General features: G+C 32.9%; 1 protein-coding gene and 2 long non-coding RNA genes across 6 annotated transcripts; all 3 read left to right on the plus strand.

Annotated features, from left to right (window-relative positions):
* The first annotated feature begins 10,298 nt into the window (after positions 1–10,298).
* LOC106417817 lies at positions 10,299–13,754 on the plus strand. Of its 2 annotated transcripts, XR_007316261.1 has the most exons (7): positions 10,306–11,908; positions 12,122–12,369; positions 12,487–12,540; positions 12,682–12,724; positions 12,832–12,922; positions 12,995–13,143; positions 13,225–13,754. It is a non-coding gene; the product is annotated as an uncharacterized LOC106417817 (long non-coding RNA). The 2 variants fall into 2 exon arrangements; XR_001283455.3 differs by having other exon boundaries at positions 10,299–11,908; positions 12,682–12,922.
* A 45-nt stretch (positions 13,755–13,799) lies between these two features.
* On the plus strand, positions 13,800–14,315 carry LOC111200506. The gene is made up of 2 exons (XR_002654160.2): positions 13,800–13,852; positions 13,986–14,315. It is a non-coding gene; the product is annotated as an uncharacterized LOC111200506 (long non-coding RNA).
* A 3,509-nt stretch (positions 14,316–17,824) lies between these two features.
* On the plus strand, positions 17,825–21,608 carry LOC106362109. 3 transcript variants are annotated; one of them, XM_013801931.3, is made up of 7 exons: positions 17,825–18,238; positions 18,372–19,233; positions 19,325–19,564; positions 19,718–20,032; positions 20,130–20,608; positions 20,680–20,770; positions 20,842–21,608. In XM_013801931.3, the coding sequence occupies exons 2-7, from the start codon at positions 18,376–18,378 to the stop codon at positions 21,463–21,465; spliced, it is 2,607 nt and encodes an 868-aa protein (XP_013657385.1). In that variant the 5' UTR covers positions 17,825–18,238; positions 18,372–18,375; the 3' UTR covers positions 21,466–21,608. The 3 variants fall into 3 exon arrangements, with proteins under 3 accessions (XP_013657385.1, XP_022564021.1, XP_022564020.1); XM_022708300.2 differs by lacking the exon at positions 17,825–18,238 and having other exon boundaries at positions 18,246–19,233; positions 19,721–20,032; XM_022708299.2 differs by lacking the exon at positions 17,825–18,238 and having other exon boundaries at positions 18,247–19,233.
* The last annotated feature ends 956 nt before the right edge of the window (positions 21,609–22,564 follow it).

Here is a 22,564-nt window from a genome sequence, read left to right on the forward strand (position 1 = left end):
ACCAAAATTTAAAAACCAAAAACCAAAACCAAAAGCTGAAAATCAAAAACCAAAATTTAAAAATTAAAAACTAAAAACCAAAATCTAAAACCAAAATCTAAAAACCAAAAACTAAAACCAGAAACTAATGGAAACAAACATCACCATAGTATAATTACGGTTCACATATTAGGTAAAATAAGTGTGATTTCTTAGAATAAATAATGCAGAATAAAAATATATTACAGAATAATATTTAATTTGTGAAATTTATTTAATGGTACAAAATTAATAGTTGATTTATAAAAATAAACTAATAATATAGCGGCATAAAATAATCATGTATATTTCCAATCCGGATAAGTTTTAGTTTGGTTTTTAGATTTGTGGTTTGATTCAGATAGTAGACCTAGAAATTGTTTAATAATCAGAAAATTCATATTTAATTTGATTCCGGCTCAATATTTTTTTTAATAATTTTGATTAGTTAATGTAACTCATGTAAAAATAGAAAGTAAAAACTTAGTATTAAAAAATCAGGTATGAAGATACTAATATGTATTAAAAATTGTATAAAATAAATTCTCTCATTTTATATTTAGCTAAATACAAAGTGTATATTTGAAACACATTTTATGTAATGCATATTTATTAATTAATTCATGAATTAGATATTATTTTTTATGACAAAAAGATATTATTTTATACTCTAACATTATATAATGTTTATCCGAATGACATTCACTATTTCCCTTGCTATTATAATCTCCATATATTTTCTTTGCACTATATTTGAACTATGTCTAACATTCACCTTCCGCATGCCTTACTAATTCTAGAGGATCTTTTGTAATTCTTTTAAATAATTTATCAATTATGTTTCTATCCAACTTTGGGTCTTCTCTGCCTTTATAGATATTCTCAATTTAGTGTAAACACTGGATTTTGTAAAAATCGATGGGCAGGATGGTGTAGATGGGATTGTCCAAGTATGTAAAGCTAGGAGACACTCAAAACTAGCATGGTTTATTGATTCATCTACCTTCCATCATCGGAACAATGATTATTACATCGCATACGATGACGTGTCATATTTTTTGTTACGGCTAAATGATGTTACGATCTTCCATATAAGATGGTGTATCTTATGAAAAACACTGATCTTTCAAGCAAAGGCTTGAAGCTTCGTGAAGCTAGGCTCAGTTACCATTACTTCAAATTCAGAGTTATCATTACTTCAAATTCAGTAACTAGGATATTCCTAGCTAGCCGCCAAATATCATGATATTATAGTATATTACCAAGTCTTTGTATAACTCCAACATAACTTATTCCCTCAAGCGAATTAGCTTCCCACTTGACTCTTAATCAGTGGTATATCCTCTGATACGACAATGCATGTTCTCCAGAATCTCCATATCTCCCTCTCCAGGCCACCATGAATGAAGGCACCATCGTCATTTATTGATGAATTACTGGAACACATTGTTTAGCATGCCTTGCTGGAACTTTCAGAATCCATGGATCTTCTTGGCTCTAATCTCAAAACTATAATTACCTTCTATCTGATACATAATGCCAGTAATTGTTATATTTCCTGTAAACTTCTCCAAACGTAAGAAAGACTATCAATAGCACCTGATCGCAAAGGTGAACTAAGTCTGTAAAATTTTCTTTGCAGTACCCTTGTAAGAAGAGAATCTGGAAATTCTATCGGATACCAGTATTGCTCCAATAATTTTATATTAAAATAATGAATTACACAGAAACCAAGATCACTTTCCTGTTTTGAATTATGAATTTTTTTTCCCTTTTACCCAATGAATCTCCTCTTAAATCAATTAGAGATCCACGAGAATCGAGCAATAGCACTCGTTAGCTTTTAGCTAGTAGAAAGCTGGACATAACATAGGTTGGAAGGGGTAATGAGATAGATGTTATCAGAATTACCTTCCCTCCTCTTGATAACCATGTGCATACCATCCATTAACTCTATGTTGTAGTCTATCTTTTAGAAACGCAAAGAATTTACAGTTAGACCCACTAATATCCTCTCGAATTCCCAAGTAAGACCCCATCCCCCCTTCATTATCAATTCTAAAAGAGGTTTTGATTGTTTTCTTTACATAAGCAGATACTCTCTTACTAAAGCGTATATAAGAATTTTCAAAATTAATACACTGGTCCAATGCCTTTCGATAAATCTAAACTGCTTTCATTACTTCATCATTCATGAGGCTCCGTCTTACAAAATAAAAAGCTATCATCAGCACAAATAAGGTGTGACATCAGAGGGATAACACGTGACACGTGAATCCCATTATCTTCCCTTAAATATCTTCATGATTAAGAATGCTAACGATCGCTTTTGTGCATAAAATAAACATGAAAGGAGACAAAGGATCTTCTTGACGCAATGCCCTCTTTGGTGGAATGTTACCTCTGGGTTGGCCATTCTTCAGAACATGATACTTGACACATGTTATACATCGCATTATCAAGTTTATCCATGTTGCCAAGAATCCCATATTTTTATAACAACAGTAATGAAATCTTATTCCCACTGATCACATGCTTTATTCATATTTGTTTTGATTGCCATTATCTTATGTCTTCCATCTCAATTTGATATAAGCACATGAAATATCTCCTGATCAATAATAATATCACTTGTGATATGCTTTCAAGCAACAAAAGCTGACTGGGTTCTGAGATACGTTTCGATAAAAAAATTGTTTAATCTTGGCATAATACTTTTGAGATTATCCTGTTACTCACAGTGCACATAATTATCATACAAAATTATGCCATCTCAATAGGCTAATCTTTTTTGGAATGAAGCAAAGGTTTGCGCCATTCAATTCCTGAGCCATAACCCCATCAAACAGAAATTCATTAACCATACAAGTTAGATCTCCTGTCACAATATCCCATAACTTCTGATAAAGCAATGATGTCATTCCATATGGGCCAAGAGCTTTCTCCGTATGAATTGCATAATTCCATTTCGTAACAAAGAAAGTAAGATCCTCGTTGATTGAATATGTGATAGTCATATTAGCATTTGTTAACTCTTATTTTATCTCTTTCGAGTTTAATGTCTCAAATTATTTCTGAAATAACTAGTATCAATGGATACTAATTCCTCATCATCCTCCGTCATATTTATGGATCCATCATTTAGTCTCATAATATGATTCATTGCACTTCTTTGTTTTTTTAATTCATGGAAAAACTTCAAGTTTCTATCCCCTTTGTTAAGTTAAAGTACTCTACTCTTCTACCTTCAGAACATTTTTTCTCTTTAATAGCATCAAATTGTTCTTTTAAGACAAGTGCTAACTATTCATAAGACACTTCATCATTCAAATACATTTCTCTAACTATTTTTAGTTTCATTTATTTTCTTCTCTGAGTTTAAATTATTTTGTCTTCTTCACTGACTCAAGGTTCTGCGGCAATTCGATATATGGACCATTAAATATATATCATTCGGAAGTTCAGAACATCTGCAACTCCACTCTATTTTTTATTTATAAATATAGTTTGGAGTAAAAATGCTTCAGTCTATCTATTTTTACTCTATAATAGAGTATAAAATGGGTCTATTCTATCAATAAAGTAATACACCTTTTTATCACTTCATTTTCTACTATAAAATGGAATATCAATAAAGTATAACCGAACTTGAAGAAAATATTCAGAGTACACCATTAGAGATGGTTTCAGATAAGATCACTTACATAAACTTTGTGGTTTGATATATTCATTTTACATTCCTTTTACTGTAACACAATTTTTCTGATTAAGGATATTAATTTGGTCGAACATAATCATTTTGTTTGAAATTTTTTGTTATTCTGTGAAAAACCTTCAAAACCTAGAATTAACATATACGTTTTTGATTAATTTTTGCATATGAATCTATTAGTTTTTTCTTTCTTGAATTATTAATCTTACAATTTACATATATGTTTTATTTGCGTCTGGAGGATAAAAATAGTTCTAATTAAATGGATTTCAAAATTTTCTGTTTTTTTCCCTTATAATTTGCATGGGAATATTTTATGGGACCGTGATCATCTGGAGTAACTAATGTTATTTATTAAATAATTGGTATGGGCTCAAGGCGATAAAATTTTGTATGTTCTTCATCCATTTACTTTTTAACTTATTTTGAGGTCTAAGATAATATGTACACTGAGATAGAGACTCCCCCATCCGGCCGTCCCTTTCTTTCATTTAGTACCTGGAATCTCTGCTCCACCCATTCTCTCGTATTTTCTCATCTTTTCAATATATATTTCTGATCAAGATATAGTGGAAAACATTATAGTATGGTTCAGATAAGCAATAAATGATAAAAGAGATAAAAGAGTATAGTAGGAACGTAGGATTCACTACTGACACTAAAGATACACATTATAGAATTGATAGAGAAAGTAAACACAGAAAGTTATAAACCGATAAAATTGAGCAGTATGGAATACTAATATTACATAAACTTCAGAAATTACTCTATTTTATAATCACAAAATTACATACAGTTTTCAAATACTCTTCATCAGTGCTATGGAATTAAGAATTTTTGGGAATTCTTTTCCTTTTTGAAGTACTGAGATTATTTACTATGCGTATAAATATAGACAAATACAAGACAATATATATATCGAGCTAAATAACTCTGGCGATGTTGGAAATAAATTACACATTTGTTTGGAGTTTCGTAAGTGAATTTTATATATTTAATGTGATTTTCCTCGATAGAACTAATTATATGCATAATTACAAAATCATTCTCTGATTTAGCAACCACATGCTAGCTAAGTTAAAGGCACTTGGAAGGTAATTAATACGATAACCATGGAAGCTAATTTTGCAATCGTTGTCTCCCTTAGCATTCCATATTTTGTTTCATTGACGTGTGCTAATTGAAAGAGCAAAAATCACAGAAGAACTAACCACTCTTAATAAGATTATAGTCTGGTGTATGCATTTACTTATAATAAGGAAGGTCCCAGAAGTTTTTGTAATACATATATATAACATAATTAGATTAGGTGAAGGTTAAGGAAACCTAAATTTTGGTGTCATTCTTGAAGTAATAAATAGAAAAAGAAGATACTAATATAAGTTTGACCCAGAAAAAAAATACAACTATAAGTTTGTAATGTGTGTTCTATATCTTATAAGACCATTACACTACCAAAAACCAGACACATACACACGTTGATCGTTCTAGCTCCTCGGACATCTAACTTATTTATTTATTTATAAAGTTAATTTTTTTTAATGATTTGTTCAATTCAGTAATGAATGCTCCTCACCTATGTTAGTCAATATGTAATGTTTCGTGGCCTTATGCACATGCAGTTGTGCCGTCTATGTGAGAAGAGAGACAGAAAGACGCAACAAGTACACTGTACTGTGATCATATACCATCATTGGTTTCAAATTTATTAGAAAACCATTACATTTACAAAAATATACCTTTATTAAGAAAAATAATTGTTAACTACCAGAAAAATAAACTAGCATATGGTCATATATCTAAACAAGTAATATTTCTTTCTTTTTGTCAAAAACAAGTAATATATTTAAACAATATAAATCACATGACAACATTCATTAATACGTTAATACCGTAAACATAAATTTAATATCAGAAAATATGTTGGATTTGAAATTTGACATCATCCGATGATTTTTTTTTGAAAAATGGATAATAACACGTAACCAAATGATCAAAAATAAAGTAAAACACATAGATTAAACATTTAAAATAAAATGTTTAAGAACATGAGATAACGTATTAAAACGTGTTAAAATATATTAAGCAACATCGGCGGTTCAGGTTTAGGCACTCTCACGAATCCATTCGAATCCGACATCTTTCCCACTCAATCGCTGTTTACGAAGATTTCTCCGGAATTGAAAGATCATCAATTTGCATGGATTTTATTGTACATATGAAAATGAAGAAACAATAAAAGTTTTAGTAATTTGGACATAGATCCTAGAGATATTTTCAAATTGGCAAAATCAAAGTCTTTACTTTGGGCTGAGACACATATCTCAATAACACAATGAATCGAGCAAACTCGATTACCGATACAGCGATAGCACCGAATATCCCAGGTCGATGGTGTTTTATGGATAGATCATAGAAAAATCAGAATTTACATTCAGAAAATGATGGTATAGTACACTAGAAGGTTTTGATGGTTTAATGGGAGCGAAGAATACAAGAGCAAGTCAGCCGCCACTTCATTTATAGATAAATGTGCTTATTTGGGCAATGGAGTTTATGAAGAATTTAAAACAGTTTTCTATTATATTTGCAACGGATTGTTCTCAGTTGATGAAGATTGTTTCGGAACCAGAAGAATGACCAGCTTTTGCAAGTTACTTAGAAGACATATAAAAGTTTTGAAAAGAAGTTTTAACAGCTTAGAGCTCATTCATATACCGCGAACGCAGAATTCAAAGACGGACAGTATTGCACGCAGTGCAAGAAAATAGTCGTCTTTTGTTGTCCATATGGATATATAGCTACGAGTTTGGTTTGCAGAATCATATGTTATGTTGCTGACAAAAAAAATATTAAGCAACATCGGAAATTGCCGGTTTATAATTCAATACACTTTTATAGCTATAAAACTATATTGGTGTTTTTATCAACATAACACATAATATTTCATGAATGTTGTCATATTCATGTGGTTCATATAGTTCGTGTAGTTTTTAAAAATTATTTTCGAGACTACCATCATTTGGTTAAAAATTATATAAGTTGTACTTTATTATAAAATATGTTTAAATTTTAAAATTACTACACAATATATGGATTTACAAAAAAATACTGAAAACAACTTCTAAGCCTTTAAATCATATATTTTCATCCAGAAAGAATAAATATCAAACTTTTTCTGATCAAACCAATAGTTACATGATTAATTAATAATTAAAACATTGATAACAAAGATTAACGTTAGAAGAAGAAGAAAATTCAAAACAATTTTTTTTTATTGGCCAAACCATTCTAGACAACTGTTTAATTGTCCGCTAAAACCTTTCGTTAACACATTGCTCACTACTACACTTAATTCTTTGAATGAAGAAGAAATATATACAATTTTTTATGTTTAGTTTCTATAAGCATTGCCATCTCTTACATACTCTTAGAGTATATAAAAAAATATATATATATATATTTATATTTATTTATTTATATAAATGTAATTTAATTAAATTTCAGTTTAAAAATAAAACTTTAGCCAATCTATGAGAAACAAGTGTTTTATGGAGTTTTAATGAATTTTTCAAAAACTATCGTTTGAGATTTCATCTTACTTTTTCATTATTTTCTTATTTTGTATGAAACATTTTATGAAAACTTCTCAATGGGGATTTTTTATAAACTGATTTAACCCAACTTCGAGGTGGGATCTATATTTTTCCAAGAACCATCTAATTTACAAGTAAGGTATTTGGTTACCTCTTTCCATATCACCATTCCCACATATGGTTGGAATTTAGCTGTATTAGTATATGATTGTCAATTCAAATAAAAGAAAAGAGAAAATAAAATTAATTTACATTTGAATGAAGAGAGGTCCTATTGTGGACAAGAAGTTGGTCAAGTGTAAGAAAGGCAGAAAGAAATTGAAGCTTTGTTGCTGATGGTTAAAACTTCTAAAGCATCACGTGTAAGACTTTCTTGTCTTCGTTCTCTTGTAGCTATATTCACTGAGACGGCCACACAACCATGTTTTAAACTTGGAGTTGTTTTTTGCTTTATTTCAATCAATATGAAGAATTCACAAGATACTAAGAATCTGAGAAAATTTTGTATCTCTTAATTCAAACAAGGAAAAGAAAACATAGAAAATATAAATATATTTGGCTTATTAATGTCAAAAGCGATAGCGATTTATCAAAAACAGATGGAGAACATCCACTTTCCGTAATTTTCAATATATGAATTAGACAACTCTAAATCAAAAAGTTGGTCCACGATGCATTTATAGACTTATTATCGTATGGAAGAAATTTTTTTATCAATATTTATTAATAATTACTGTAATATCATTTGTGCATGACAGCAGGAACAAAAATTAAGTATTCGAATCTGAGCAGTACGCATCAAAGTCATGCGCGACACCAATGGTGTCCACCTATAGCGTTGGTATCCACTTATTGATATATCGACACACACACATTTTGGCATACGTATACATAAAATATACAAATGTTTGTACATGTGTACGTTGCATATATATTGTGAGTACTTTTTTTTTTGGCTAAAAAAGAGTGTTTTCACCTCTTTGCCGAAAACCCAAACATTGTAAATAGTCCTTTCTACCGTGAGTTGAATCCAAGTGGCAGAAGTTACAGCCGCAACCCCTTTACCACTAGGCCAACTCAATATTGTGAGTACTTGCTTTGCTATACATATATAGATGACGAACTGTGACCCATAGTGACTTTAACTCTTCGTCTGATACTTTATAATTTCGTTTGAAAGGCTGAAGGATGGCTTTAAAAAATACCCTCGTGGGTTTTGATAAGGTTAACCATTAATTACTCAGTCACAATGTCTTTTACAATGATTATCAAGCACTATAAAATAAACACCCAGAATATTAACAGAATAATTGTATAGATATTTATACTGAATGAAATGTAGCTGAATAAAATCTATAAGATTATGATTATCAAGCCATAAACTTTCGCATCACCACATTCTCGGCTTACATGATTGCAAATCAAGATTTGTATAATTTCAACGGGACCACCAATATTCTAGGGTTTATACATTAAAAATGCGAATACTTATGTTGCAGGATGGATCATGGTAATGTGTTAATACAACACAAAGACTACTTGTGGCCTGATAGAGAGAAAGAGGTGGGGGAAAATGATGACATAAGAATGTGAAATCAATAGTTTTATGAAAGGGACTAAAAATGATAGAGAAACGGAAAAGAGGTAACAAACATATTAAAGCTCCTATGGGTTGGAGGACAATATGACTGAGATCTCTTATTGTGGGGTTTTCTTTTTAGATAGAGACAGTTGTAATTGGATCCATCACTTTCACTTCTATCTTACTTCTTACTTTTTTGTCTCCTTTTTTATTAGATTCTTTCTTTTCTTTTTTTCTCTTGTTCTCACTTCTTTTCATTCTACCATTTGCACCAATGTACAATCCTATATTGTAATAGTATTTTTTTTAATAAGAGGGTTTTCAAAACAAAACTAAAATATGGTACTTTAAGAAACCCCTAAAATTTTTCATGATACTAATTTCAGATTTTAAAAACCATACTAAATATAATTTTGTATATTTAGTGTTCCAATAATGATACTTTAGCTGTATTAAACTACTATGTATATACATAATGTTATTTTGTTGTTATTGCTAGAAAAAAATAATTTGAGTGGTAATTGAAAACGATTCGAAAAGTAAACATAAATGTAAAAAAATCATTAATTGTAGTATATGTACCTATAATAGTACTAAGGTGGCTAATGCTTTGTCCTCCGCAAAGGGCCAAATAAAGCTTCGTGATATATACTTTGGTAAGCATTTCTTCTCCCTAACAACCAACCAAAGACTTTGGGCTAAAGATACTACCCTCGCATAGTTATCAACACTTTATTAAATTAGTATTTTTCTTAAATTTAGAGACCAAAATGTCATTTCAAATGTCAAAATAATGGCACTTCATTTACTTCGCTTAGCAAAAAGTATTTATTAAGTTTCAATTTTCTTTACAGAAAGGATGGCACATGGGAGACATGGTCACGGTGTAGGCAATATCTTCTTCTATTCTATTCTATCTTCTCATCAAATCCATCTCCATCCAAAACATGTTTAAATCCATGGAATAAACCACATCCATTAAAATGTATTAACACCAGCTAGTTTACATTTCACTTAAGTAAAAATACTAGTTTTTTTAATTAACGAAAGGATATCCCGAATCTATGGAAGAGCTCAGACTAATTTTCAAAGAAAAATACAGTTCACATATAAATTTCTTTTTGGATATTCAAATAGATCACAGAAAAAAAAGAATCCATATCCGTGTAACCACATGATAGAATATAGTAAGGGTGCCTTTAAATCTGAATTACTTAGCAATCCAAACCCCGCATACCATTAAACCACGATTACTTTGTTCAAAATGCTAGTTTTATTTACTTGTTAATGCAATAATTTTGCAGTAGATTAAAATCACTTTTAAATTACTATAGATTTCAACGTAAATTCAATTTTAGACACACCAACTATCCAAGAAAAAATAGTAATAATAAACATGCGTAATCGTGCTCGGCCAAAGTTTGACCAAAAAAAAGACACACCAACTATCCAAAAAAAAAATCATCTATGGACCATAATAACCATATTATTAAATATTAATTGATGTAACATCTAAACATGCGTACAAGACCTATAACTCATCTGGTTTAGTGTTGTCGTGGAATCGTCATCTGGTTTAAAACTTACATAAAATTTCATTAAAAAGAAAAGAAGGAATCTTGTGATACTGTATACAATATAGAAAGCTATTTTCTTCAACGATAAGTTGAGCTACAAGTTACATATTTTTCTCAACCTTTTGTGGCAAGTTATATGGATCAGAGTGAATGAAATATATCTGTCTTGATTTTAAGACTTTTGGACCACTTCAACATTTTGGAGTTTTGTAATTCATAACAAGATGTTTTCTTTCTTAACTTATATATACATATTTATTTTACTGCTAGACTACTAATGTGGTAAAGTGTTGTTTGTTTCTTAAAAAAACCATAAAATACAACTACTTTTCCACATTTTACCTTCTGCGACATCACATATATCAGTCTTCTGTCTCTCAGTTCTAGTATTTTTTAAAAGTGGATTTTCAAAGATTTAGCTTCGTGGAGTTATGTACCACTCAAATATTAAACAACAATATAAGAAATTTGTTTCAGTATCCGTTAGTAGTATAATCATCTTTTCTTGTATATAGATCAGGAGTGTGATTTGAGCTTAGATTTTCTCCTTGGGCTTCAACCCATTTGGTTTTGGAATATTTTATGTTTTATAAACACTCAAACAAAGAGAAACTAATCAATACAATACTAAAAGAGAATAATCTCAACTCTTAGCTATGCCACGTCATCAAAAATAATCCTCGAATCATAGCTCTTTATTTTTGGGTTGGGCTTCAAATCACAATTGAATGGGCTTTGTTTCACTTCCGGGTTATGGGTCGAATGTGTTTCGATTTTGTCGTTGTTTTGGTTTTGTCTTTTAACTAAGTCGCGAGTCTGCGAGTTTCTTCTCCTCATCCCCAATTCACTTCGTCTTCTCACTTTCAAACCGTAGCTTCTAAGTTTTTTCATCCTATTCTTCACAATCAATTTCGCAATCAATCTCTTCTTAGCGAAGGAGATGAGGAAGAGAAGCGCGAGAAAGAGGAGAGCCGAGGCAGGGCCACCACTGGTGCCCGATCCGAGAGAGGAAATTGGAGGCAAGGAGGTAGATGTGGGGACGCTTGGTCTTGGATTCGTCGGCGCCGGATTCGCCGGAATAAGAGAGATCGGCGGAAGGAGAGAGCGCGATCGAGCATCGTCGTCGCGTTGGCCCGTAAACCCATTAACGAGACCTAATCAGAGAGCGCACCACCAAACCGTCACGAGGATCTCTATCTCATTCTCTGTTGCGCAGGAGACGATCTCCATCTCTATTCTTCCTTTCCGAACCTGAGAAACGTGAACGGAGATGGTACCTTTGTCATTATCTCAACATAATCTCTGGCCACCGGAATCTGTATCTACGGTGTTTCGGGGTTACGCAACCGCCACATCGAAACACGCCTGCGACCATCTTCGCCGTCACCTCCGACTTGGCTTCCATATCCGCTCTTCCCTTCAGGTTCAAGCTAACTTTCTTCTCTTATATTTTTCTCCTAAAGTTTAGAACTTTGGAACAAAAAAGGTTTAAACTTTCTTCACCTGTGTGCTTTGTGATTAGTTCTTTTGCAGTTCTAATTGTAAAAAGGTTTCAACTTTCAATCACGATCATAGCTGCTTTCAAGATTTATCTCATTTTGTCTTGGACTCTCTGTCTCTCTGCTGCTTTTGACAGATACTGCTGCAAGTCTATGATGCTGCACGAACGGAGTTCTCAAGAAGAGTCGTTGTATTCAACAGGGCTAAGTTTCTTCACTCCAGAGATGATATCAGATCTTCGTTATATGTATGTTTCTTTAGTGGATGAGAGAGTAGGATAGGTCCTAGAGGTGAGGAGGGGTCATCATCAAACCATGAGACATCCAAGAGAAACACAAGCAGTGGACGGAGGTGGACCAATGTCCTCCTTGCCGTTAACGTTATGTAATGTGTTTAGTTCTTCACTCTGTTACATGTAACAATAGATCATGTCTTTTGGTTTGAGATGTTGAATTAGATAAATGCTTTAGGCTTATGGGTTTCATTCTTGTGTCATGACAGAATGTATTTGCACAAGTTGCATCCAATGGTAGAGTGCTGACATGGGGAGCCAAGGTATCATATTCAGAGACTTGATTAAATACAAGAGGGAAACAGTTTGATATCTGAATATCTCTGTTCCATTTCTCTTAATTCTATCTCCAATGAAATTTTTTGGTTCTTACGATAAGCCAACTCATCTAATAGCTTTTACAGATTAAACGTTGTTTGTTCTCTTCTCACTGCTTGCTCGAAACAGGTATGTTAATTATTTTTTTGGTCCTGTGGAATTTCAGGGCTTTGTTTTTTTTTAATAAGTTACAATGTTTAGATTAAGAGTTTTGAATTTAATGAGTTTGGTGGAAGCTCAACGTTGGCTGCAACTCTTACTTGGGACAATGAACTGTCCTGGACACTGGAGAATACTACTGAAGAACTTTAAGAGACTATGCTTTAGGTAAACCTAGAACAAAATCTGCTTTTAAGTTATTGAATGGTCTTTACACTAAAGAGAATTTTGTTGTGTCAGGTTTCTTCTGTTGTTATGAGGTTACGTATAGGGAGTCTCTAGGATTATATGTTCTTAGCAAGAATTATGTTCCCACAAAAGGATCGCATTACACTGCTGTAAAGAAGGCTTTGGAGATGATTAAGCAAAATATTTCATCTCTTAGTAAGGTAGTTTAGTGACCAGTGTCCGTCTCTATTCTTGCACTGTTATGATTAGCTTAACTGATGCTTTCTGTTATTGTTTGACAGAGTGAAGGGCATGATGCTTATCACTTCTCTCTGCAACTAACTGGTGCACCAGCTCTTATCGGGAACACGATATGTATATAAGTAGTCTCTTGGTGAATTATGTTTGATTCACATATCTTGAAGAAATTTTGTTAAAGATATGTGCATTTTGTTTGACATACATCTTTGTGCAATCACCTGAGAGGATTTTCCAAAGGAACCGGTTAGGCGTCCGCAGTGAAGCTTTGACTGCAACTAGGCCTCGAGCTGCTTCAACTGCGTGTGATATCGAGATATAGCGTTACTTACTAACCAGGTGAGTTTTTAATTCTACTGTTTTAAAAAATCACATAATCCCAAGCCCTTTTTTCATTGAAATTTCCGGATATGCATACTGATTTGGTTTACCAAATTGCTGCAGCCCTAAAGATGACTTGAGTTTCCGGATATTCCTATTGCTCTGCATCTTTTAAACCTTTTGTCTATAGTTAGTTTGAATTTTGACTCTTTAACAAGTGTACTGACACATGTTATATTATCATATTTCTTCCTTTCAGTCTTTATGTGAGAAAAAACTGTGAAGAAGCTTGCAAGACTGCAGCACCTATATTCTCAATTGGCGGAGAAGCTGAGGAGAGAAGATGACAAGGTGAGATAATAGTATTTGAATAATTTACATAGCATGATCATCTAGATAGCTTTAAGTTAAGGGTTGTGAATGTTATCTCCAGGTTTTTCTTTTCTTCACAGTTGGTTTGACTCCTTTGTGTTTTTATCTACAGTTTAACGTCATCTTGGCTGCTCTGCATCCAACTCCAGCTGTTTGTGTGCTTCCAGCAGAAGAAGCCAGACTTTTGATCAAGGAAATTGGTGAAATATTAGCTGTTTGTAACATATTTTTATAAATGCACTTCTCTACAACCAGAGCCAAACCGGTCAGATTGTAAGCTTGCCTCATCTCTGGGAAGAGGAGCTCATGTCCTAAACTAAAGAATCTTTCATTAGGTTGCAGTATCTGTATCTTTTTTTTTCCATCATATCCACCATCAACTAACTTGAGTATAGATGTTCCGAAACAATAACAATGAGGAAAAATAAGGGCTTTATGATTACCGATCCTGTGAAGATTGAAAAAATAGTTATGAATGTGGTCTCCCCGAATCCCCAAAGCAGCTTGAGCAGTAACGAAGTGGGAAAACAAAGCCTCAAGGCTTTTGCTGGTCAGGTATTGTAGATAGGACGAGTCCTATGATTAATACATTGCAACACGTTGATGGTACCAAAATAATTATTACTTAATATAGCATTCACAAGAATGATTTTTCTGGTTTAATCGTAGTTCTTTTTCAAGTACCCGTCAATTACATCTCCATGCTGCATAACGTACAAGGAACAAATAAGTTATAGTGTGTGGTTATCTAACCTAAATTAAAAAGAATAATACAAGTACATTCTTTCACAACTTTTCGTGGCATTTCAACAAAGAAAATTCCAGTAATAGCCGAGTTAACATGATAGAAATATAACAAGCAGCATAAGCTCACTTTTAATTAAAATTTTTTTAGTAACATCTATTTTGAAAATTACAGTTGTTTTGTGGATAACATAATTCCTTTCATTTTCAAATATGATAGCAATACTAAATTTGAACAAAAAAAATTTCAAATTTCAAAATATGCATACCTAACTTAACCTTTTTTTTCTATAACTGTGAAAACAATTATATCGCAATAATCAAAGTTCTAATTTAAATATACAGAGGAAATACTAATTGTGATTAAGAAACAAACATAAATTACTGAGAAATAGTTTAAGTTAACTCACGACAAAAAAAAAGAAGTTTAAGTTAACTCAGTCGACGGTAATATTTTAAAAATATTCTATTTGTTATCATATTCAAATTAGAAAAGACGTTTACAAAAATGAATAAAATATTTTCATAGTGAACGCGGTCATCTATAATAGAGTTGGGTATAAAATCCGACACCAAATCCGTTGATTCAAAATACTAGAACCTAAATCAGGTTAGATCTATAAAAGTATTGAACGGATATTAAGTTGGAAGAGATTAGATAACTGATCTCGATTAGATAATTCCCAATATGTAAAGGTAATCCAAATATATCTGAAATTATATAAGGTGTCACCCTTGAATATATTTATTTCCTCAATTTCAAATATTATGTGTCTTTTTCTGATATATTAAGTATTTTGATAATTTAAAATTAAATTAAATTTATCAAATCAAATTGTTAAAAAATAACATGTCATCTATATTAGAGCAGGGTATAAAATCCGGCACCAAATCCGCTGATTCAAAATCTTATAACCTAAATCAGATTGAGTCTGTAAAAGTACTGAACGGATATTAAGTTAGAAGAGATTAGATAATTGATCTCAATTAGACAATGCTCGATATCTAAATGTAATCCAAATATATCCTAAATTATATAAGATGTTACCTTTGAATTAGTTATTTTGTCAATTACAAATATTATATGTAACTAAAATAGTGCAAGTTCACTGATTTCAAACAAAAAATATAAATCTTTGAATATCTCCTATGTTAGAATAGTGATGAAGTATGTTCTCATATTTTGTACGTGTAATACATGGTTCATTTCTATCGCAACCAGATGGACCTACTATGATTAATAATTTTTTTTCATGATAATCTAATATATAAAATAAAAAAATACTTGGATCATAACTTATATTTAATTATTCTTTATTCATTTCACATTTGCTGATTTTTCTATATGTATTTTTATATAGTAAAAATGATAAATTGTCTTTTTTATTTATTTCTAAAGAACTTAGCCCTGTTGAATACAACGACTCTTTTTGAGAAAAAAATCTTGAGGGAATTAAAAAAGTACACACAAGTTTCTATGTTTACATAAGTCCAAAAAAATAACATGTCATCTACATTGCAAAAAACTAGATTAAATACATTTCCAATTGTCTAACTCCGGGCGTAGCCCGGAAAAGGTTTCTAGTGAAAATAATGAATCATGTACATCATCTACAGTGGCAGATCTAGAAACCTTTTTAGTTTGGGGCACAATATTATAAAAATATTATAATAATTTAAATATGTAATTAATACTAAAATTTTACGTACAATATTATATATTAATCACGTAATAACTATAATGTTACTTCAAATTACTATGCAATATTTTTTGTCCAAAAGAAAATACTTAACTTATCTTAGAAGAAACAGTAATAAACTCTTGTATAAAAATTATAGGAAGTTGTTTTAAAGAAAATGTAAAAACAAATGCAAAACTAATTTAATTCACGAACAAAACAGTTATAAACTACATAAAAAGTTATTTCATTAATAATTGGGTCCGCAAATAAATAAATGAGAGAAAGCTAATTAAAAAGAAAGAGAAATGTTCAAGTTGGGCGAGATCGAACCTTCACGCTGCGTTTGTGGTGAACATACAATTCGCCACTGAACTAACCCGACTTGTACGTTAACACATCCGATTTTATTTAATTACTCGGGGTCAGGTGACCCCGTACTGGCCAACGTACGTCCGCCCCTGATCATCTGTAAAAAAAAATGTACATCATTTGTAATTGTAATTGATATGTGTTGTAAAATCACCTTTTAATTCATACTCTCGCATCACTCACTAACCGATATCAAACTTTGTTTTACTCATTTTTTCTGGAATTGAATCAATAGTATATGATAAGAATATTAGAGAAAGAAATTCAAAGAACACAAGTGATTTGTCGTATTCGGCCTTCGCTGTCAAAACGACATTAGTTTACTTACATTGGAATTCCCAGAATATTCACTCACCAGAAAAAAAAAGTATTTATAAACTTTTCGCTTTACACTTTTAAGAAAAAATACAAAGATAAAGAAAATTCACGCTACTACTCAACTCGAAGTAATATGCTTATATATCATTCCCAACAAGTTTTTGTTGATCTCACATCAACTATATTTATGTTGTAATGGAATGGCTGAGATTTGCATCTGCGAAGAACAACTCAATTCACCATCAAAACGTCTTCACTTCGACTACGAATCAATCACCTGGCCCATTAGTCTTGCAGCTCATTTTAAACAATTCTCCACCAAATGGTCTTATAAGTTTAACCTCATCCAACTCACCATGGAGAAAATTCCTAGTAACATCTAATTGTTCCAGCTCCAAATCCTTTGAATCAACAATCTACAATATGATCCTAACAGAAGACATGCTTAACAACTGTGGAAAATATCTCATTGTAGTTGATGCCCCCTCTTTGGAGACACCCTTTGTCACTAGCCTAGATTTACACCGGTGCCTCTTCCTCAGGTTCTTGTTGTATACCCATTTGCACCCAATGATTTTTACCATTGAAGCTTTGGTACAATGTTCAATGTACCATTCTTTGCTAGTGAGAACATCTCATCTTCTATAGATGTATTCCAATTTTACAGCCACTATCTCTAAGTGTCTTAAAGTAATTATATGGTTAAGAAACCTCTCCACCATTGGTATCTAACATACAGCTAACCACACATTAATTCTCTGTAAACCGTAGAGGAATACATATTTCTTTTAGGGAAATTACTTACAATAACACACATCTTAGTTCTTATTACTAGAATAACATACCCAAAAAAAAAAAATAGAAAAAGTGAGTTAAAGTCCATAATACCCTAATTTTAAAAGAATTAAACCAATTTTTAAAATAAAAATTCTCAGAAAAGGAAAAGTAACAAATTAAAAAAAAAACTCACCATCGTAAACAACGATGAAAAAAATCCCAGAAGAAACCCCTTCTCCTTCCCCCCCCCTTCCCCGACCTGAACCTTAAATCTGTTGGTTTCTAAATTTTCCAATCTCTTCTCACCCTTCTCTTCTACTAAATGCTTCGATTCACAAGGGTAGTAATCCTGTAATCACAGAAATCTGACGAACCCTAAATCCCCTTTCTGAAATTCTGGGTTCTGTTGATTTCGTCACTCCTAGAAGCTCATCTCCGCTTGAATCACTTATATTCATATCTCCTGACATCAAAGGTCGGCTCTGTGTCTTTAGAAACCTTTTATTTTTTTGTATCATTGATTTACTAATTGTCTAACTCAGTTTTCATATGTTTCTGGAAAATATTGTTTTTCATGTCTGTCTTATTACATTGTACATTTTTGACAGAGAGATGAGTACATCAGACTGTCCAAAAACATATCCAAAAAGGCTGTATGAGGAGGGAAAATGTCCATTGCAACATCGAAGCATGAATCATAGCTGTCACTTGGCAAGTTTACAGATGGTCGAGGAATCAGTTGGCATAGATGCATGGGAATCCATTAAAGAATCAGCTGTTGGAGTTATTCTGAGGTTCAAAGACCTCGATTATACCTGGTCTGCCCAAGCTGTTCACCATTTACTTACAAACCAGCTAGTAGTCGATAGTATCCATGAGGTGTGGTCTCTGATAGAAGGACAGCCAATTAGGTTTTCATTACATGAGTTTGGTGAAATAACAGGTTTAAATTGTGAGCCTTTCAACATAGATGATAAGGTTGAGGTTGATCATAAGCCATTTTGGGAAGAGATGGGTGTGTCTGCTGCACATGGTCCGATGCTATCTGAGTTGAGATCATTGCTCCCACGCATTAAGAATTGGCCGTTTGAGAAGAGAAGAATGATTGGCCTGCTATGTGTCTTATCTGTCGGAATACTTGGAATATCTCCAGGTAGTAGAATTCCTTTGGAAGCAGCAAAGAGAGTCTTAGACGCAGAAGCATTTGAAAGATATCCTTGGGGGCGTGTCGGATTTTCCAGCTTGGTTAATTCAATTAAAATTGTTTCGTTTGGAGGAAAGAAAAAATATACACTTCGTGGATGTGTACATGCTCTTCTCATCTGGCTGTATGAGTCAATACCTGGTATTGGGCATGAATATGGGAACCATATTGAGGGTAACCAAGTTCCTCTTCTCTCTTGGTCAGGATCTCGTTGCCGTATACAGTGGGGTCAGTTTTATGAAAAAGAGAAAAAAGTTCACCAGAAGGTTAGTTTCTTATATTATGGTTAACTCCTATGAAAATACATCACTTCTCTATATTTATTCATACTAATATTTTTTACATTTTTTTTTGTAGGTGCGTGTCAGACATCTCGTTGTTAAGGCAGAAGCGGACATATATCCTCAATGGGATGATCACAAGGTTGATGATGATCTTCATAACATGATTTTAGACATTCTACATGAGCAGCTTGATGATAAGCATTGGAGCTTGAAGGCAGCTAATGAACCAGTAGCAAATAAAAAGAAAAGGAATTTTGTGAGTGAAGAAGATGATTGTATGAAGAAAAAAAATCCAGCGAAGAGGACAACCACAGTGAGTATGCTTACTTAATTTTTTACTTGTATGTATTACTGAGTTTAGTTTGTTAAGCCGAGATAGAATTGCTGAGTTTAATTGGTTAGGCCGTGGTGGAATTATTTTATTTTTTACTTGATTTTATTGTTGAGTTTGCTTACTGTTTTACAGCAGGCTAGTGGATCCAGCCTTAACTCAGGTGGAGATGATGGATTCAAGCATGCCCTAATGGAAGCAGTGAAGACATTGACTGCAACGGTTCAAAATATGGACACAGTTGTTGCTGAGAAGGTGTTGACTGCAGTAGACACAAAGATTGACACAAAAATAAATGCAAGAGTTGGACAAACCGAGCAGGTACTTGGCAATCAAATCTCAATTTTACAAGAAGAGATTGCTAAGATTAGAGAGCAGATGCAAACTACTGCTCCAAAAAATGATGCAGACGTTCAAAACCAAGAAGATGAAGTCAACAGCAACGACCCGGTTAGTGTTTTGCTTCTGTTATGAGTATGTCTATTTCAGGTTAAAGTAACTATATATTCAAAATTAACTTATACTTGTTTTTGACATACTCAAATAGTCATGGATGGTCCAAGACAAGACACCATATGATGCAGATGCGGTAATACAATGTGTGGTTAGAAAGAAAGCCAACAAATCCAAGGTCAAGCTAACGTCTCCTATTCTACTTGACACTGATGGTGTGAAGGTTGCTGGAAAAAATCAAGTAAAAAAACCAGCTGGATGCTTGAAAAAAGTTAAGAAGGAGAAGAATGTAGTTCCACAACTTAGAGATTCTACTGGAACATGGTCTGATTCAGAAGAGAAGAAAAAATATTGCACCCTAGATGCCACGTTAGACCAGTTGGCGGCATCAATCTTGGATGGACCTTTGCAAAAACGCAAGCCACAGCTGACAAAGACTCAAGTGTATCCATATGTAGGTAATTCAACTGTGAAGAGGATCATATCAGGTGTCTCTGAAGCCCATTATGATCCTTTAGCTAAAGTTGCTGAGACAAAATTCAAGAAGCTAATGGATTATCTGCGAAGTATTGGGTACGTGGCTTATTTGTTCTTAATAATTCATTACTGTTAAACTAACTTGAGCTTTCATTTATTCATTTCAGTGATAAAGATGTAGAAACTCCCTTCTATATGAAGCTAATAAAGCCAAGAAATGTCTGGGAAACAGATGATTTTGGATGGCTAACAGATTCTGTAAGTGTCACATTTTTTTCTGTTATCAACTTAAAGTCTGTGGCTAACACACACTCATTTATTTTGGACAGCATATGGCATCTGCAATGCTTATGTTTCATAAAAGATATATGAGGAATCCGTCACCATACTCTTCAGATAGGATAGCTTTTCTTGAGCACTGGTTTGTCAAGATGTGGGTCAGAGACTACAAGAAATATGATCCTCAGACGTGGGAGTTCTCAGAAACTTACAAGAAGGTCTTCAATGGCAATTACCCTTCTGATTTTTCCAACAACAGAAAGTGGGTGAAGGATGTGGATCGATTGTTTTTTTGCCACTTGATAAATGGTAACCACTGGGTCGCTTTAGAAGTGGATTTTGAGAAGAAACTAATCCATGTCTACGACAGCATACAGACAGTTGTCCCGAGCAACACGGATCTTCAAGAAGAGTGTCGTCCTTTCACGAAGATGATTCCCTTATTGCTGAATGAAATGGTTCCAGGAAGGAAGAAGAGTTCACAGCAGTTCAGGATTTCAAGACTCAAAAGTGTGCCCAAGAATGAAGACCCTGGTGATTGTGGTGTTTACGCTCTAAAGTATATAGAGTGTAGGGCGATTGGCTGTGGTTTTGAAGGACTTTCTGACCAGTGCATTCCGGCAATGCGTATTAAGTTAGCTGCTGAGATCTATGATGAGGTTCGTGGTCTGTAGTATTTTCATGTTTTAGTATTTTCCTAGACTGCTATGTGCTCATTTCATGTTTCGGAATCATTATCTACTTGGTGACTACAAGTTGTGTAATTTGATTATGAATTTTAAGTTTAAATCGTTGGTACCAAGCTGACTCACATCTACATACTATGTTTGCTAGTGTGATCAAAACCTTACAAAACAAGTGCATACTATGTTTGCTAGTGTGCTCTCAAAAATAAGTGTACTAGAGTATGGCATTGAGGAGGCGCTCATGGGTTTGGATTGGCCTTCGTCATTGCTCCATTGATTTGTTACAATTCATTCAAAACAAAATAAAACAAGCGAGTCAAACTGTAAATAAATTGTCTAACCAGAAAAAAGAAACAAGTCCAAACCGAAACAAAAAAAAACAAAAGAGTCAAATTGTCTAAAGAACAGAACATGTTTTACAATTGTGACCAACCTGATTACAAATAGAACATTTATGCTCTTTTCTTGGGCGTTTCTTATTTTCACCTTTCTCAAGGCAAGATTTCATTCTTGATTTTTTGGGTCTCCCTGGTGGTTGGCGGACCACAGGAGGTAAACAAATGATTCCTGCGACATTATCAGGAACTGATGTATCAGCATCTCTTGGCAGTACTGCAGTAAAGTAAGCATTGTACATATAGTTTGCACGGTAGTATTGATGACATAGTGAAATCGTTGATAACTTTGTCGCCTCTGCTGCCGCAATTGCATGTACGCATGGTAAATGAAATCCAGTTGTTAGTAAATGAGAAAAAACATGTCTTGGAGGAGATGTTACGGCTAAACCTAGGAGTTAATTAATGATTGATTTTTTGGCTCAATTTCGTAATAACTTAACCAGAAATTTTAATTTTACTCGGTTTAATTACTAAACCGGAATCTAGTTTATTTTAAAAAAGTCTGTCACTACATAAAACTCTTAAAAGTCTGCCATGTCGTATATAGAAGTATGCTATTAACTTATAAGTTTGCTATAAAGAATATTATACGAAAACTTTGCCATAGATAAAGTAAGATAATATAAGTTTGCCATCTCGGATATTGAAAAATCTGCCAAAATAAAAAAAGTCCATGACAGAAATCTTTG

The sequence above is a fragment of the Brassica napus genome, chromosome A9 (assembly GCF_020379485.1).
Source record: "Brassica napus cultivar Da-Ae chromosome A9, Da-Ae, whole genome shotgun sequence".
Taxonomy (NCBI): domain Eukaryota; kingdom Viridiplantae; phylum Streptophyta; class Magnoliopsida; order Brassicales; family Brassicaceae; genus Brassica; species Brassica napus.